The following is a 19,645-nucleotide window of genomic DNA, read 5'->3' as shown; positions in this document are numbered from 1 at the left end:
TAACATTAATATTCATTGAAAAAAAATCTTCCTCCAAATATAACAAGAAATCTTTTCTTATGGACTCAAACAAGTTTTACTGAAAAACTGAATATGGAACAAACAAAGCTTAATACTAAACAATATATATAACTTATATAAACGTATATATAACTTAATATTGCACACATGCAAAATCAAAATTCCAATTAAATAACACATCAGTGGAATCCATTTCTTAAATAAAAAATGTATTTGCAGATTTTCATCATATTCTCCCACCTGTCCAGAAAGCTCCTGTTTTCTGCCTTTCTTTTTGCCATTTTGGGATGGGACGCATGGCTGTATTTGCATGGTTGCTATGACTATGGTCAACAGAGGAGAGGGTGCTAATGGGTCCTGTCATGACTGATGCGCCAAAACACCAACAGAGCATTCTGGGAATTGTAGTATTAGCAGTACATGCACTGTATAATGCTGGCAGGCCAGCTCTAATAGTAATTTTGTATGGCTTCGTGGGCCAAATGTAATTAGGCTGCGGGCCAAATTTGGCCCGCGGGCCAGAGTTTGACACCTATGCTCTAGACAGAATACAGCATTTTTCCCTCTGATACTTTTTATGTGTGAAATAAAATAAAATAAAATCTTTATGGATGGCTGAATACTCAATAATGTGTCACTTGCATTTTTTTTTTTTTGGCTTTTCCTTTTAAATACAGTCGATGGGCTTTATTGTCCAGCTAAGGTTAGAGGAATATGTTTCATTTTTCGGATGTGTCGAGGCTTAACTTCTCACCTTCCACTATAATTATCAGAGGCCCCTGCTGCCTCAGGGAGTAATCTCACTCACGCTGAGGTGTTAGGATTGCACAGCACAGCAGGCTGCGAAACTACACAGGACTGACTGAGCTGACCCCGACGATTTGTCACACACTAGTCGGTGTTGACTCAAGTGTAAGTTCTGTGACACTGCTCGGAAGGAAACAAACTTTGAAAATATTTCAGTTCAAATATATTTAAATTTGAAAAATGTGAAATGACCAGTTGACTTCAAATCATCCAGATTATTTTATTCACACCGTTTTTTTTCTCTCTCCGAAGCCACAGACATGACCAACACCTTTGTCCTCAGATAACTTTTCTGAGCAAGTATGTAAATCTAAAAAGAAAAAAACTAATTCAGCATCACCTAAGCACTTCTTCATCTCCATCGTGTCGTTTTAACTGCTGCAGGAAAACTTTAACAAAAGCAGCTTAACCGACAGGACTTGTTAATGCTCTGAAACGATTTTAATCTCATTTAAGCGAACGGTTTCCTTAAATAAAAGCCCTCCTTATGAAACGCACCTTTGATTTTAAACTTAAACACATATCCTGTTGGAGGACGGTCATTATGCATGTAATCCCTGTTGTTTGTGTTGTGGCAGAAGCGGCTTCCAGCCCCCGCAGCTAAATCGACAGGGATGACAGTGAAAGCAAATGGTCTTGTCAAGTGTTATTCATACCGCCCCCTACTCACATTAGACTGCCATCCTTTTCACTGACCAACACCTTTGTCGGTACACGCTGTATATTGCATGAATATTAATATTTGTGGGGAGTGAGAATTTATCTTGGAATCTAAATACATAATGCTGTATTATTTATTTAGATACCTGGATTACCCAGCTTCTTTTTCTGTACTTTTTATTTGATTATTTTAATAAACCATGTAACTTGTAATTTATTTGATATTCTTTCTGACATTTTGAATGCTCATGCTTGCCGAGTGTCTCCTTTGGTTTCCTTGGTGTTACCCGTGTTACTCGTTTATTACTTTCCTTTTCTTTCTTGTTTTTCTTTCCTGATTTATTTTAGAAATTGCTTCACAATGCATGCGTCCTGTTGTTTGACTTTCTGTCTTTGTGTTACTTCCAGCACTGCAAGTTTAACACAGGACCAGTGCCGATCATTACTGACGTTTATACTTCAGAGCAGAGGCTCATTTATGAGATGAATCGTCATCAGTTTGCAAATTCAAAACACACCTTTCAGCTTTTAAAACTGGGTTTGTGGAGACCTGGTATGTAAATGTGCCTGTATGTAAAAAACTTTGAGTCAACTTCTTTTGTTTAAATGTGCTATAGGATAAACACAAAATAGACATGACAGTCAGCACAATAAGAGATAGTGTCTGATTGAGGTGTAGTTTTTCATTTCCAAAAATAATAATTCATTCAGATAGAAACAGGTATCGACCTTATTGCGCTAGCGTTGATCCAAGCAAACAAACAAAGAACCTTTATTTGTCACATACACAATTATACAGAGTACAACATGTAGTGAAATGCTCATGTCCAAGCTGCGGACAGGCTGAAGACGTAGCTGCGCCATTCCAGGGCTTGGTATTTTAGGTCTAGCCAGGAATCTTACTGGATACTGGGTGGGAATCTAACTTGTGACTCCCGCTCCAAAGGTGTGTAGTCTTACCACTACATACCAGTACCAGCGTTGGTACTGATACTGTCGATATTTAGACCGAGCCGCCCACCTCAGCCCGCCTCCGTCCCTGATTGTCTCCACCTGAGTCTGATTTCCCTCCTTTGTGACTCACCAGTTGTGTTTGGTTGGCTGCGGTGTCTCTTGCCCCTCTCCTTTCTGTCAGGTTGTCTTTTTGCCCTGTGTTAAGCTACCTCTTGTTCCCTGTGTGTCTTTTTTTGTGTGTTATAATAGCTAATGGGGTTCTCTGTATCTGCTTTTTTTTCTTTTTCAACAGAGGGTTTGCTTTCTGTATATTTTTCCTGCCTCTGCATCCGGCATTTGGGTGCTCTCTCCAGTGCTACGTGACATTACTGATGCTTTTGTTAGCCATTAACTGTTCATGTGAGTTCAGTGAAAGTGCATAGTCCTGTTAGAGAGCAGTGTTTTCACAGTGGGAGTATTATTGTGTTAAAAATTCACACAATATAGAGAAAAATGTAGTGCAGCAGAGCACTGTGTTGAAGAAAAAGTTGTCATTTGGATGTGAAATAATGTTTTCTGAGGCAACAGAAGTTTAAACTTTGAACGTCTGCCAGAGGTCTTTACCCTGGGATTCATATTTGAATCATTATTGTCTGTCAGACTCTGCAAACAAATGATCGTCTGTTTTTACATTGAGCACAGGCAAAGATTTGTCTGCCTCCAGGTACTTGTCCTAGATCGAAACTTTGACGGTATTTACAAAGACAGCTTTTGTACTTCAGAGATGCGTTGCGCGCAAGATGCTCTCAGACCACCCAGTATCTGTAAAAACCCTCCGCAAATCTTCTCAAGGCGTACAAGCTAAACAGTTTTGAGTTGACATAGCGGTTCAATCTCATCTAGCTTTCGCTCTGGAATGCGTGGATTGAATCCTTCCTGTTTTCGCAGAGCCTTGTGTTAGCAGCGAGTAAAATCAAAAACAAGCAGACCACAAAGCAACAGACAATGAGGCTTTTCCTTTTAACTTAAGCATTTGTTTATGAGCCGAAACGGCGCATATGAGGCCGTGTTATTAGAGGATGTAGTGAATACACACGCTTTCATCCCGCCCGTCTTTGTGTCCAGTTAGCAGATTATTTTCTTTAGTGCTGAAATCACCTGAAGCTGCCCTTTAATTCCTTCATCTAACAGTTGAGGATGTTGATACAATTGGAGCAGAAAAACAACAGAATGAGGACAGAGAGGAAAGGAGAGAGCGACGAAAGGCTCGGCAGAAACCGAAATGTAAAACTGAGGGGGGTAGATTCTCCGCTGCATGGAGAAATGGGTAGATATGGTGAGCCAGTGCCAGATTTTTATTTCTTTATTTATTTTTTTTAGAACATGCACACAACACACTTTAAGTGCACATCTAACCACCTCCAGGAAACCACATCCCATTTTTGCTTCTCTCCCTTTATTCCACCCATTCCAGCAGTAACAGATATGATTAGTGGAGTTTAATGAGCTCTGCAGAGATGAGCGTTCTGCTCGGTGCTCTGTGCTCCACAGCTACAGAACCCCCAGGGTTTGGCACCGCCGAACGAATGAAGTGTGTTCCTCCACACTTTGGTCTCTTTACCATCTGCATGTAAATCGTGTGTGGGTACCAAAGGTGGGATGACATTATGTGCATTTTCTAAATGCATAATGTGGCAACAGTGTGCTCGTCATCTTTTAGAATGAGTCCATTGATATGTTGTGAATTAAGAGTAGGACTCCTCATATTGATTAGGATTAATTTACATTACAGATGTAATAGAGTAATCATTTTATGAATACGGCCTGAGATCGCCTCCATCGTTCGGTAAAGGAAACCTACCTACAGAGCGATCCACGGTGTCACTTTTTTTCCTGCTTGATATCTTTGTTGCTCACGGTGTTAAAATATTTACCAGATTCTCCTCCATTTCGATAACTGCATCGCCTAGGCACACAGCTAAATTTGTGCGTGTGCGTATGTTAATGATCGCGCATCTTTATCCCACCAAGCAGTCTTGAACTCGACTTGATGAATTGCCGTGCCCCTTTTCACGTTACACAAGGTTAATCCCGGCAATATTTCTCACCCCAGTGATTTGCCTGATTTGCATTCATTTTACAGTGTGATTAAATGATGTGCCTGCTGTAGACAGCATTGGACAACATTTAGTTCACAGGCATTAAGATTAGTACAGAGGGCAGTGTTGTGGTGTTTTATTGTTGCCATTGGGTGGCAGTGTTGTATTAGCACTGCCACTAAGACAAGTCATTTTTCTATGGAAGTATTTTAGTGTTATGGTGTAAAATGTCTGATTTCGCACCACTCAGCTTCTACATACCTCACGTCTGGTCAGTTTTAACTCTGCCCGTGTGACTCATTGCTTAGTGGGTTCCTGCACTTATTTCTTTTTTGCTGCACGTTGAGATCAGATTTAGTCAATATTTCGTCCTGCCAAATGTGACATTAAAGTGAAAGTTTCGCCGTGGCAACAAGAAAACCAATTAAACTACATACACATAATTATTCATTCACATCTAGATGCTTCTCGGGACCTGACAAGTTTCCCATTGCCTAAAATAACTGTAATTAAAATGTTAATGATGCTGTTTATGATCTCATATTTGAATATAGCTCATATAGTCCATCTGCTCCATTTGCCAGACGTTTAAGAGGTGTATCATTTTATGTTGAGCTTAATTGTGCAAAAACTAAACCACAAGTTTCCAGCTGAGCACCAAACTAATTAGTTTCAGCAGTGCGAACACAGAATGACTGCTCCCTGGCTAGAAACAGAATTGTGCCCCTGTTATGTAGCTGTTAAGTGCCTTAGAGCGAACTCCTGTGAAAAATATGATTTTAGAAAAGCGACTGGTCTATTAAGACTACTCAGACTTGGTTTTTGGTTTTTTCCCTTGTTGCAGAAATCGGTAAACAAGTGCTGCAAATAAGCCAAAAATGCATCAACGTGTGTTGCCACTGCTTAGAAAATAGCAAAAGTACCAGCTCCAGATCTTCATCATGAAAATGACAGTTTCTTAAAAATAGTTCGTCGGTATGGAGATTTGACACTTCAACATTGTCCTGCTCCATTCCCTTGACAAATAGAGAAAGTTGTACTAGAAATCCTCCTCAAGAGATTACATTAGAATAAGAAATGTATGATAATGTTATTCACTGCTTGGACTGAATTATATTCTAAATTCTAAGAGAATGAACCAAATGTTTTCCTCTCTTCTAAAATACATTCTAGGTCATGACTGCAAAAAACCCCAAAAAACAATTTGAAACAGTATCCGCATTAATTCACATGCTGTGTACAGTTATGTGTATTGTTTCTATGCGTATTGCACCACATCGAAATAAATAACTTGGGTGAGTAGGACACTGCTCTGCTTGTGTGTACAGCGGCATATATAAGCAATGGATTTTGGGCTCATCATTTTTCATATTTCCTAACATTTCACCGTGATTTCATGTGTGCCGCGCTCAATTCCCATGAAATAAGCCCCTTTTATCTTGACTTTAGCCCGACTACTACCTTATCCCATTAGCTTTGCTGCAAATATTCTTTCAAATATTTTTTTCATTGGTAGTGATCTTATTTCCCCTGGCAGTTCTCCCTCCTGACGAGATAAAGGCCCGATGGGACGCCACTGTGGCCTCTCCTCCTCATTTGTTGTGTCGTTCCCGTTCTATAGGAGAGGACACTGGTGACACACAGAAAAAGTGAGGGAAAAAAGAGAGAGAAAAGACAGAATGAGGAAACGAGAGAGGAAAAAAGTGCTGGGGCTCAGCTGGGGTGACATTTTTATCTTTGTTGCATCTATTGTAACCTAACTATTCCAATTTCATCTTTTTTTTCACCGTCTCCCACTTGCACACTTCTATTTCACTTTCATCAGTTTTCACATTTGCTTACGGCAAGCTGCAGGTGAGATCTATTTCAGGCTTCAGATGAAGACACTGAATGACAATCCCTGCAGTTTGGTGTGTTTTGCATCCTTATCCTCACCAGCAAAGTCATTGTGATGATTTATTAGGTTACTTTGCACAATGTCATAAGTAAATATTATTGAATTTCCACTGTTGGAATGTTTTATACGGTTATAGCTTTTTATATATTATATACTATAATACTGAAACGTTTTCCTATTGAAGAAACAGTTCAGGTCATCTAAGCAGCAGCTTCAGTTATTATCATTGAGCAAGGTAACAGGATTAGATCTGTAGTCAATAATCCTAGCTATTTGGTTTATGGCGAAGAACAGTGCAGTGCATATGCGGAGAGAGATGTCCTTGATGAATTGTGCATGTTTGTGGATTCTGAATTGATTTCAGTTGATAACACCTTTCAAGAAACGCATTGATTTTGTGCTTCATTAATCTGGTTAATCGTTTCTCAGTAAAACAAAAGGCCTCCAAACTATTTGTTGCACCTCGTTGACTTAGAGGCTTAATGATTGCAGTATTGACGGCCGAACGCTCCAGACCCGATGTTGAACATGCAGGGTAAAGGTTGCTGTGTGCGCGCTGCAGCAAAGAACTCGTATCGATTTCAACACATAGTGTAGCGTTGCTGATCAATCGCTACAAATTTTGACTTTATCAGCGGTGCTTACGGCGCAGTGGCAATACGTCTAATCTGTTTTGTGAGTTTGTCGTCGTGCGGCGTAGAGCCCTTTGATTCCAATGCGGTAAATCTTCTTTCAGCTGCTGCCTTCTTATGCAGTGAACGAGTAGATTATTTCTGTCATAATAGGCTGACACTGTGGGTTATAGTTTAGTTTGCTATATGTGCTCAGTATTTGGCACTGGATTTACAATCCAATTCATTCATTGACACATCCACTGTAAACTCAACTTTTATGATCTATTTAACTCCTTTACTGAGGTTTAATTCAGCCTGTTTTCACTGTAAGGTTGTTGTAAATGGTGTCGTACTGGATTGCATTTTATTTGACATTTTGCTCTTTCATGGCAGCGCAAAGACAAACACAAAAAGACAAAGACAGCCCTCAGTCGTATTTTATCCAGTGCAACACTTTTATAATAATAATAATAATAATAATAATAATAATAATAATAATAGTAAGCGTATTATTGAATTTATGTTTCCAATGATGTTGAAAGTTTTAATTTATGATAAAAGTTGTTTCATTGTAGTGCAGCTTGTTAGGAACTGAGCTGATAGGACACAGAGACACACAGCACTTGGTGTAAGAAGGTTTTTGACTTCTGCAGTGATAACTGGCAGAAGCTGGTTCCAGATGAGTCGAGTGGTGAGAGCGGCAGGGTGAAGAGGCAGCAGTGTGTAGCTGAGACCTACGCAGGCCAGCAGGATGTGGGAGGCTGAGAAAGTGTGCTACTAATGGATGCTGGCTGGTTGATGGAGAGAAGGTTGTGAACCCGCAGCACAGTGAGATGAAAAGTTACTAAACTGGGGACTAAACTCACTGAGTGGATATTAGGTGTAGTGTTAGTGCTACACAGAGAAAGAACAATCTGGCTGACAGTGTAGTGGGTATTCTGTGTCTCAGAGTTGCAGGTTAGTTGATAGAAGCAGGAGGGTTAAAGCTTTAAGCAAACACAAACACAATAGAGGGAGACAAACAGGGAAACGGTATGATTTGAGGGCATGCCTACATAGCTATGATATTAGCCATTAGGTAAGGTGGGGCCGAATCCACTGCAACTTCAGAAAACACCAACAAATAGAAAAATACTGGCTAGTGGTACCCCTCAGCCTCCTAGTACATACACTATGATATCAATTTCAAATCCTAGGTGATTTCCTTATCGAGTTATCACATTTATAAGATTTTCAGAAAACTTGACCTTTGACCTTGACTTTGTGGTCGAATTCACTGAGATTGAAACATCTCCAGTAGATACACCTATAGCAGCAATTTGAAACTCGTATTTTGCTTCGTTCTTGAGTTATTGCATTCACAAACTTTGGTGTCCATGTTGCCCGCCCACCCAGCAGCGTGGCAACAATACACCATCAGCCTTATGTAGCCGAGGGGTAAAAATGCTGCTAAAACACACAAAACACAAGAGAAGTTGAATAAAACAAAAGGGAACTAGAAAAAATGTTGCAAACGGCTAATAGCATGTTTTATGTATTATACGAATCGTGCCTTTACACATTTCCTTGCATCTTTTTCTCCATCACAACATCGAAGAATCCTCAGAGTCCTTTAAGTGAATCTCAGTCGCATCTCCTTGGCATGTTTTGGTTTCTGTCACTTCTGCAGCCGGTCAGTCACGTTATTGTCTCTTCAAAAAACACTTGTGTTGATTTTGTGTGCTTTTCTTAGCGTATTTATGGTGTCTAAAAAAGTTTTAATCATGTAGGGTTTTTACAACCCCCAGAAAGGGACTCTACAAAAGACGTCCAACACGATCAGAGGAGCAGAGATTTAAGTGACTGAAGTTGGTGCCAGATGGGCTAAACTGAGTATTTCAAAACTACTTATGTGCTTTAGCGCACATCTGTCTCCAGGGTTTACAGGCAATGGTCCAAAAAAAAGAAAATGTCCAGTGAATGGCAGTTTTCTGAGCGGAAGCGCCTCGTTGTTGTCAGAGGAGAATGGCCAGACTGCTTTGAGCCAACCAACCACTCAAGACAACCAAGGTATGCAGAAGAGCATCTCATGTTGAACCTCAAAGCAGATTGGCTACAGCTGCAGAAGACCACACTGACTGAGACTCTAAGAACAGGAAGCTGAGGCTACAGTTCACACATTCTCACAAAAATTAAAGTGTCATGTAACAAGGCTTTAAAACAGCTCATCACTTCAATCACTTTTCCTCCACAGTCTGGTATCCTTCGTCTAATTTAAACAAATATTAACAGTAAACCTAACAAAAACTAAGCTGCCAAAAGTACTGGGTCCATCAGAATCAAACAGAAACAAAACATAACTCTAAACAATACAATCATAAACTGCTGTCGGGGCAGAAGGAGGAAGAGACAAGGAAAGACAGTTTCCTGCTCATCGGGCCAAACCAGAAACACCTGGAAAAAAATGGATCATGGAATCTAGTATACAGAGCATAATCAGTGGGAAAAGGAGTGCACATATAACAATAACACGAAAAATAAAATCACGTAAAGCACTTTGTCTTATTGGTTTATCCACCTTTCTTAGCTGCTTTTCTTTAATTATTTTTTCACTTGCATGTCCATTACTTAGCCAGTAGAGGGCACTAAGAGGAAGCAACTGAACTAACATCCTTGCCGAAGGGGCAAACCAGCTTCATAAACACTGTGACTCTGTGTGGTTTCCACTTGAGTGCAAATATGCAGAAATTAGCGCGAGGAAGAAATGGAGCATTTTATATTTCAATCAAACCCGATTAGATATAAGCTGAAAAGGGTAAAGAACAAACTTTCAAGCTTACTGCAGTCTGACTGTTTACGTGTAAAGAGAGTGTTTAGAGCGCTGAACTGGCTAGAGTGTCTGTGAACTCGGGCGACAAGCACCCTACTCTTGTATTCATTATTCTGATGTCTTCTTGACTCTCACCTCGAGGGCACACAGTCTTCCTCCTCAACCCCCTTGTTGCCTTCTTATCTCCGCCGCCTTCAGCGCCGACTTGTCAAATTTCCTACTCAATGCGTGTTTGCTTGAAAATGTCAGCCACTGTGAAAGATTTCTTTTTTATTTTTTTGTTATGTAACACTTTAATCTACGTTCTCTCTCTCTCTTTCATTGCGTGGGCTTTTGTGTCTAAAAGAGGCTTTTTTATTTGCATCCTGAAAAGACCCTATCCAGATACTTGCCCTAGAATCATCAAGCTCCTGTAGATTCAGCAGGTTGGGTTTCTTTATTTGTAGGAAATGTGCCAGTGCACGTTTAAAGTGAAACAGGTGAGATTGAGTGGATCCGTGCTTGTTTAAGATAACAGAAGGTCGGATGGACACAAGGTCAATCCTTGATCGCTTCACCTCTGTCTCCCTTTAACTGCCAGAGTTGGAAGTGTGAGGCTTTAGAGAAGTTTAACTGCAGGAAAGATGGATAGTGAGGCATTAGGGGGTTGGTGTAATAGCCTTTGACAAAATACAGACCACACTTATGCTAAAAAAGCACCAAACCTGCTTCTTTTTTGCCTCTCGTAAATTATCTAACATTTCCACCATGTGGGTGGACTCGGAAATATTTGTGGCGACCTTTCGCGGACCCAGGGTCGGTTAATGGTAAATGGGAAGAGTGCTGAGGAAGTGTGTGTGTCTGTGTGTGTGCGTCTGAGAGAATGCGGATGTACAGTAGGGAAGGCGAGTTTTTAATGTGGGAGAGGAAACCTGGAAGGAGAGGTTTGCCAGGGACACACAAGGGCAAGAACAGGGAAACAAAAACAGGATGGCTTTCAGGCCGACATGGAACATTCTGGACAAGAGAGGGCGTTGACGGAGAAAGTCGGTGACAGTGTGACAGTAGGAAAGCGCGCTCTCCCACTGAGTTATCTTTGTTGTTCCTGCTCAGTAATCCATGCACAATAGAAGAAGAAATGAGTGGTGACCTAGTATGGAAATGACTTTATGATCAATTTAAGCATGCCTGGACTCAGTTTATGTTAAATCCACCACAGTAATAACTAATATTCTTACTCACCAACTGAAACAGACTGAAAAAAGACAAGCTTGCATCTTTACTGTTTATTAAAGATGATTTTTTAAAATTTTATTTTTGTGTCTCCCTCTAGCTGTGCAGTCTCTGAACAGCTTGAATGACCAGATTGCAAACTTCATGGTGACTGGACCCAAGGCCGTAGAACAGGAGGAGCATGCCTTTCCCCCTCCTGAGAAGGAGACGCTGCAGAAGTCCATGACCCTCATGAGGCACCTCCTCGTGGATGCTCAGGTACACAGAGAAGCACATTTGTTAGCTTAAAAGAAGGCAGAGAAAGACTCGCGACTCATAAAACTGTTAGTAGAGTCGCAAGTATGTTAGTATGTCCCGCCCCAGGGTGAAATGCTAACAGAACGTGATGCCGATGAATGTAATCGTTTCTTTTTGACAAACTTTGATGCACAAAGTGCTCTAGTACTGCAACACATCCTGGTTTAAGTCAGTGTCACCCCCTCTTAGCACCACATGTTTTGAGTGTCTCTTGATAAGCCTTTTTCACAGTGTGATTATGACACAAGTTCTGAAGTTACCTTGATAATAATCCTTAAAACCCTCGAAATGAAGAACTGCAGCCGACCAAGCTGTCTCACTGGATGATAATTGCCAACTGCAATTTAGATAATTGATTTTTAAAAATTCACCACAAACTGAGTGCTTTTGGTCTTCCTGAAAAAAATCTATTTAAAAAAATGTAACCTCCGTTCTGACAGGCGTTTATAAAATTAGTTTGTGCCATTTTTAACTGGGAAAAAAAAAGCTTTATCCCGTGTTGTTTGTAGGATTAATAAGAGACAATCCACTTTACAAAGGTGCCGGATAATCTGGTGATTGAGAAAAGAAGCTCGGATTTTACAAAATGACAACAGAGTAATAGCTAGTTAGTGCTCAGGCCGGGGAGACTTGTATCTGGAAGTACATGTCATGCTTCATTTTGCACCAGTGCAGATTGTTTGCAAAGACACGGGAAGCTGTTCCTGAGCTTCTCTGGCAAAGGGGCCTCAGATTAAATGAAAATATTGACTGCGTGTAATAGGGGTGAAACAACAAGGTTACATTTCCTGCAGCCGAGCCGATTGCTACTCAAATACTTGCAGCGCAGAGACAGATCTACTGAATGCGTCATGGTTGTACAAAATATTGCAATATTTGATTTTCTCTTCTCACCAGCAATACGTCGCACATTCCTTTCCTTCCTGTCCTCAAATGAATTTTCTTGGGCATCAGTCATCTAAGAAAATAGCTGCAAGAATGCCTGGAGACTGATATATGTGGCCAGCTAGTGTCACTGAAATTGTGAAGATGAAGACATCTGCAGTGTTGCATGTATTTCCCATCCCTCAGCCTCATCCTCTTGTGCTGGCTGATAATTTCACATAACCTTTGTTAGGGAAGAGGAGGAGATGAGATGCTGGATTCCTAAGAGCTCCAATTAGGGGAGGGAGGATGCACCCAACTGAATTGGCAATGTGTGATTGAGCTGTTTGCGATCTAATACGCATATGCTCATTGTGTTAATTTGCTAGAGTGTCATTTGTATTCCCATCACACAAATTTAAATTAAGCTCCAGCCTAACAGATGTTGTCGAACAAAAATGGTCATGAGCTGTGTTCTGCAATGACATTCTTTTTTAAAAACTTAATCACTTAATGGTTGCTTCCCTATTTGGCCTTCTTCTTCTTCTTCTTCTTTTTGTTTGTTTGTTTGTGAGTCATGAATTAAAACGGTTAAATAGCTGTGCTTACCACACACATTCAAACAATCTATACTCCATACTCTCAGTGTCTTTTTCGCTGAGGCTAAGAAACAAAAAAGGACAGGAGACACGTGCAGACTACTGATTGACTGCTGACATTGAACTCTTTTTTTTTTTTAGCTTCTTCACTTCATCTATCATCTCATCAGCATTCATCTATCTTTCAACAAGGTAGACTCTGTCTTGTTAATGTGTTCCCTGCTCTTTTATTTTTGATCATTTTCTAGGTAATATATCACAAAACAGATGTTGATAGATTGGTGTCCACTCTTGTTTCTTCAGAACAACACTTTCTATGCAGGATTAGGTCGTAATACTGAGAATATAGAAAGTTTTATTTGGTATCACATGAATTTAAAACGTTCATGTTTATCTGTTATTCTCATTTCTTGTCCAAAATAATCATAAATAAATGAACACAACCTATTTTAATTAAGATCACAATGGGTGTGCTAGAGTTAGCGTGGATTACTAGACAGAACCAAATGAGTAGGGAACAAATAGAAACCTATTCAAGAACGAGGAAGAACACAGACCCACCCCCAATCCATACAAGTCTGGTGTTCATCAGTTATGCTATGGCAGGTTTTGTAATGTAAAATTAATGTAAATAGGTCTGCAGATGACTGCTGCTGGCATTAACGTGTGTTTTTGTTCAGTTTCTTAAAGGAAGATGTGATTATAAAGTAATTACTTCATCTGCAGTCCTGCAGCATCCTAGTGATTTCTGGTTAAAGTAGTATTTATGAGCCCTGATCAAAGAAATCAGGGACCGGATAGAAGTTCAAAAGAGACGGTCTCCTTTCTTCTCTCTCGAGGTCAGAATTTATTTAGCCAGCTACAGACAGAAAAAAGGGCTCTGCTATCGGCGTGTTAAGTCAAAATTGGAAGCGGATGATTAAAAATTCACTTTCACTCAACTGTCAGTTTTTGCAGAGATCTATATGTGTTCACAAATTTCAAACTTCACAGAGGGAAGCCTGTATGGTCAACGTAGTTCTGGCATTATGAGAGGTGAGGGTCAATCACTGCTCGCTGACCAGACTGACAGATAAAAGCGGTGGTGCTGAAGCTGTGGTGCAAAGCAGCCAGGCGCGATGGACGTTGGAGCGCACGGCAAAGCTTTGATGAGCAGGGATCAGTCATTTGTGCGTATTACCATTGAATACTGTGTCATTATACGGGTATATTCATTTGTTACATCTTAACTGTAGTTGGACCATATTTATTTATTTACAGTTTAGGTTTTCCTGCCACCTTCTGCCTGGCTGGTGGTCCGAACCCCTAAAATTCACTTATGTAATGTAGTAGTTTACCACTTGGGAAAAACAAACAAACCCCTAACAAAAACCCTTTCTTTGTTAAATCACCTTTTATGTCTTTTATTTAAAGTATTATGACATACCATTAGACTATGGTCATTACTCTTGTCCTGCAACAAACTGCTCACTGTAGAGCTGCTTCATGTGGATCCATCCTTTTTACACCAAAGGCCCATCTGCTGTGTATCCTGCAGTCAAGCTGGGAGGAGATTGGCTGCTGAGCTTTTGCCAGCGATCCTCCTTCTAAGTCTCCTTCCCTGTGCTGTACTCAGCTGTGACTACATTAAGTGAGCTGTCATTCATCAGTGGCAGGGATTGAAGAGAGGGAGGAAACGTACAGCTTGGGCACTGGGGAGTGGGTGTGTGACGTGGGGTATTGGTATGGACACAGTTTAGAGGCCAGTAAAGGTGACTTTGGCAGCGACTGAACAGAGACGCTGATACATCTGGCCCTCTTCAACCTCCTTTGTGCTCTAATTATCAGCGGAGAGCCGCGGACACGTCTGTCGGCAGAGAGAAAGCAAAGCACAGCCATCGTTTTTGACAAGCCTTAAAATTTTCAAGCTTAAAAACAATGAATGTACAAACATATCGGATCAATATTTCCTGAAATGAAATTTCCGCAGAAAGCCGGTAATTGTGAGCCCTTTGTAATATGTATTGAGCACAGAGCAGATCAATAAAGCTAGCATTCCCTGTTCTGAGAGAATCAATTTTGTACGGCTGTAAAATGTACAAAGCTTTATTTCTCAATGACATGGTTACAGTGCTGTTTAAATCCACAAATGCTTCTTGTTCTTTTGAAGGTAATTTTGAATTAAAGTTGCAGTGTATGTATTGTGTCAAAAGAGCTTGCTGTCACAGTAAACTGCCCAAATAAGTGAGAAGCTCCTCAACACATCAGATAGTATAATTACTAAAACCCCTCATATTCTCTTCTAACCTTGTCTTATCAATCTAGAAATAAGAAATGACTTTCTACAGTTTAATATATTTTCTGTATAACTTCTATAAATACATAATAGACCAATTAGCGGGTTTACATTTTGTTTAACTGCCCCCCCTAAAATATATTAGTACTGTAATTAGGGCATTTGCTAAGATAATAGTGCAGACTTCAAATCCAAGTCTATTGTATTTGATTAAATGTCAGTTCTGGAAGTGTCCAAATTAATATTTCAGCAGAAATGACTGACTTCCACATATATTAACCAATAGTGCTGGACTTATGCCCAGGGTCATGCAAGAGAGCAGGCTGCCCTCAGTCTCAGAGGACTGGGGGAGGTGCTGCGGAGCGAACAAATGTTTGATGGGTCTGGCTGGGTCAATCTGTCCCTTTCCGACTGGGGCCTCAGCTGGCCCGCCAATGCATGGTTTTTACCCATGCATAATACATCACCTTAGTCCCATCTGCCCTCTCAACCCGTCCTCTGACTCCACCAGGCCTCGTCTAATAGGCCTTGCTCCAATGAAGGCCAGCCAGATAAACTGCCGCGCGCTGCTATGGTGATGCCTTATTGTGGCCCGGCTCAGTCCCAGAGTGTGACAAATGAGAATGGAAATTGGTTAATTTGGTTCAAAGGGAGTTTTGTCTGCATCTACTGCTGGAACGAGCCGGAGTGTTTCCACGGCTTCGCCCTGCTGTCAAAACATCTAGCAATATTTTCAAATCGCTAGAATTAGCTCACTCAAGTTCACAGCCTCACTGGTTTCTTTGAGTTTGACAATGATTCTATCACATCAAAGGCAGCAGGTGTAAACTTGAGGTCGTGTTTTTGTACTCTCTGTCATTTTCACATTTTTGAAGGGTTTATTCCCGTTTCTGTTTACCTTTCTTCAAAGTGCTAATTTGCCTGTTCTCGGGACATTATTCATAAGGATAGTGCTTATGCAGACAAGGTCAAACCCTTGTCATTTTTGTCATGCTGCTGCGGTCTAGGGGACAGCACTCAATGAAATGTCCAGGGATATCTCATTCACTGAGCAGATAGGATCCAGAAGGAATACATAAAAATCGCATCTTTTACTCTTTATCTCGAACTTGCAATCAGCTTTCTGGTGGGGGGTGGGGGTGGGGGGGGGGCAAAAAAATTGAATTGTCAGTGTGAGATGCATGATATTACTCCTCTAGCCGGTGGACTTGTATGTTGAGCAGATTGAAAATGACGGCTTATCTTGTAAGGAATAAATTGAAAACCATTTCATTATAGAAATACAGTTCTGAATGTTGCCTGCAGAGAAAAGAGCTATCTGGTAGAGTGAAACAGTAATGGTATGGAAATTGTCATGAGTCAGTAAGAAATACAGACGTAGAAAACTTGGTCCTTTACTGATGCTTGGCCTCTCATAATCAGTGTAGTAATCGCAGTTGATCATTTGTTGTAAAACAGACAAAAAGACGACAGTATATGATTGTACTTTATGCCGATGGTTATCGATATCTGGACTGTGTATAATGCATGAAAGAAATTTAAAGTAAGGGGTTAAAGTTTCAAGGATGCAATAATTTACATGCTAAATGACATGTCTAATCCAAGAATTTAGACTCAAAAGAAGTCAGCTTAGGAGTTTTAAAGTGTCAGTAAGCTATTTGATAAAGTGTTACATAGAAAGAGGTTAGTGTTCATTCTAAGCAGTGCAGCCAAGTCCAATTTATATGTACAGGATGCATTAAAAGAAGGAGTGAGCTCCTCATCACCCAGATTGTAAGCAGCTGAAGAAACAGATTAGTCTAGTTCACAGGTAGCTGTGAAAGGGCCACACTTTCTACAGAAGCATTCTGCAGCTCTAGAGCCCACAAGTTGAGAGAGTACAGGTGAGTTAAAAGTCATAGGCTCTCGTAGTTTGCTCCAGAGAGCCGGTGGCGACACAGCTGTCATTGGTTCTGTCACACATTCAGGCACTGGGTTTCTCTGTAAACTTTCAAAAGAGCTCACGAACCCCGAGTCAGCAGATCTGCTCGCTTTCCAGCCGCGCACGTTTGTCGGAGCACAGACTGGCAGCGATCTCACCGCCTTTGTGCATTGCCTCCTCCAGAGGTTGCTGCACAAGGGCTGTTGGATTGCGAGGCTGTTGTTTCAAAATGTGGTGTCCAAAGATCCTTCCCTAAATGGGTAGGGAGCTCTGTGGAGTGGTGGATCAGTGAGAGGGATCTGGACCACAGCACAGCGGGAGCTGCACATCAATCACTAAGAGCTGCTAGCAGTTTTCTTATCTCTCAATCATTTTTGTCCAGTTCGGAGGGACCAGCATGTCCTAGTCAGGACGGACAATTCAACAGTGGTCACTTACATAAACAGGCTGGGAATGACGTGCTCCCACCCATATTCCAGGCCATCAGAACCTGAGGCCATCTCTTCTCTGTAGGGGGTCTCCTGGTATGGGAATGGAGGATGCGCCCTTTGATAGTGGCCCAGATATGGGATCTGTTTGGCAAGGCAAAGTAGATCTTTTTGCCTCCTGCTCCCTGTTCTTCTCCATAACTGACAACGATGCAGCGATGGACATGGATGCGTAGCGCACCAATGACAAGACGTTCTCTTGTTTCCAAGTGGAAATGATAGCTCCAGTTTTAGAGAGAGTACCTCAGCAGCCTTTCTCTCTTATTCTAGTGACCCCTTGGTGGCCAACAAAGTTGTGGTATGTGGAGATAATCAGTCTGTTGGCAGCAAAGCTTGGCAGCTTCTTCTCCGCAGGGACCTCCTCTCTCAGGCAGGAGTAGAAGTGATTCATCCACGCCTGGATTTGTGCTGCCTTTGTGCTTACCTGCTGAAAGGTCAAATTTGATGGCTAACGGTCTGCCCCCAAGCGTGGTAGCAACAATCCAGAGTGTTTGGGCCTCATCCACTAGAGCAAATGGCAAATGGCAAGCCTTTGAGGAATGGTGCCAGGACAGGCACATTCCCCCATTCCAGTGCTCTATTGTGGATGTTTTGACATTGCTGCAGGAGCTGCTGGAAGGCCTTTTGTTTTCTACAATTAAGGCTTATTTAGCAGCGATATCTGCTTATTATATTGGCATTGACGTGGTTACACCAGGTGCACATCACCTTGCCATGTTTTTTGAAAGGGGTTCTCCGGCTAAAACCCATGGTTAGTTGGGTCCGTGGATGCTCCGTCTGTGCATCCTTCTTGCATACAGTTCTCTCCTGATGACCTCAGGGTTGTATTGCACCCAAATGCTGCATATTTTCCCAAGGTCACTTCTGCAGGTTATAGCTCAATGGAGTTTGAGCTACTGAGCTGTTGCTTGTTCGATTTGCTAATCAAGGCAAAGGTAGAGCATTGTAAAAACAGAGGCTGTCCCACTGGACTATAGAAGCTGTCACACTTGCATACAGCAACAAGGGCTTTACTTTGACCCAGGGTGTGAGAGCTCATTCCACCTGGGGAATGGCAGCCTGATGAGCTCTTTTTAAAGGGGTTCCCGTATGTGATGTTTGTGCTATGGCTAGTTGGGCATCACTGCATACCTTTGTTGGGTTTTATCATTTGGACGTTACAGCCCATTTGGTGGCTCATGCTGTCCTTTCAGCTGGTCTACCACACACTAAGTTGCTGGTGATCTGACTCCTGTTCAGTGGCTGCTCTGCACGGTGTGTATATATATATATATCCCATACTATATGTTTGTATGTGTATGACTGAATGGTCAAAATCAGTGGTGGTCCACAGTTTGGCATGGTGGACCTGGGTAAACAGGTATCAAGTGAGCATAGTTTAAGGTACGAAAGCAGAAGCACTGGCTGTCCTTCCCCACCTTTTTGGACACATCCTAATCCACAAGGTAGCCGATGAATACAGGCTGGGGTTGTTGGTAAGATGTGCAGGTGGCAAAAATGCTTTGCCAACAGTGTTGGAAATGGATATATCCATGGCAGCTTGTATCGAGAGAGCAGAGCTTCATGATCATGCTGTAATTTAAAAAAAAAGAAAAATCATTTCAAATCATGAAAAGGTGATCTTTCCAATTTGACATTTGCCTGTGTGAGTTATCTCTAGGTACTCTGGCTTCCTCCCACAGTTCATAGACGGGCATGCTCGGTTAATTCTTGATTCTCAGTTGGCTGTAAGTGTGAATGTGAGCATGAATGATTGCCTGTCTTTCTCTCTGCATGAATGATCGTCTGTCTTTCTCGCTTGGCTCTGCATAAAACTGTGTACTCTGCCTCTTGAGTCCAGTCCACAGCCCTGAATTTACTTAGAGGTTAAAAAAAAAGGACGGATGGTTGAATGGATGATATAAACCTAAAACTAACTTAACATTTTAAAAACCAGCAACCATAAACAGTGTAAGAATGCTGGAGCATACATCATCCGTCTGCACACATCATGTGCTAATACAGTTTAAAGTTTAAAGTACACCGTCTAAATTATTCAAAAGCTAAACTTGCCAGAATATATCCAAATATTAACCTCACAAGCAACAGATGCAACCAGGCTTTGGCGACTACGTATCATATGCTATGGTCTTGGTCAAAGCTCGTAGAT

At 41.3% G+C, this 19,645-nt stretch overlaps 1 protein-coding gene across 3 annotated transcripts in view; it reads left to right on the top strand.

The window, feature by feature from the left end:
- The window catches only part of kazna (kazrin, periplakin interacting protein a), a 202,189-nt gene that overhangs the window by 14,235 nt on the left and 168,309 nt on the right, over positions 1 to 19,645 (top strand). For 2 of the 3 annotated variants that reach the window (XM_085147135.1, XM_085147136.1), the window contains exon 3: positions 11,153 to 11,310. In XM_085147135.1, coding sequence (XP_085003261.1) covers positions 11,153 to 11,310 — 158 coding nt within the window. Of the gene's footprint in view, positions 1 to 11,152; positions 11,311 to 19,645 lie in introns of those variants that run through there. The other variant, XM_085147138.1, reaches the window with a different exon arrangement.

This window comes from Neolamprologus multifasciatus, chromosome 20, assembly GCF_963576455.1.
Source record: "Neolamprologus multifasciatus chromosome 20, fNeoMul1.2, whole genome shotgun sequence".
NCBI lineage: Eukaryota > Metazoa > Chordata > Actinopteri > Cichliformes > Cichlidae > Neolamprologus > Neolamprologus multifasciatus.
This window is presented reverse-complemented; position numbering and strand designations above follow the sequence as displayed.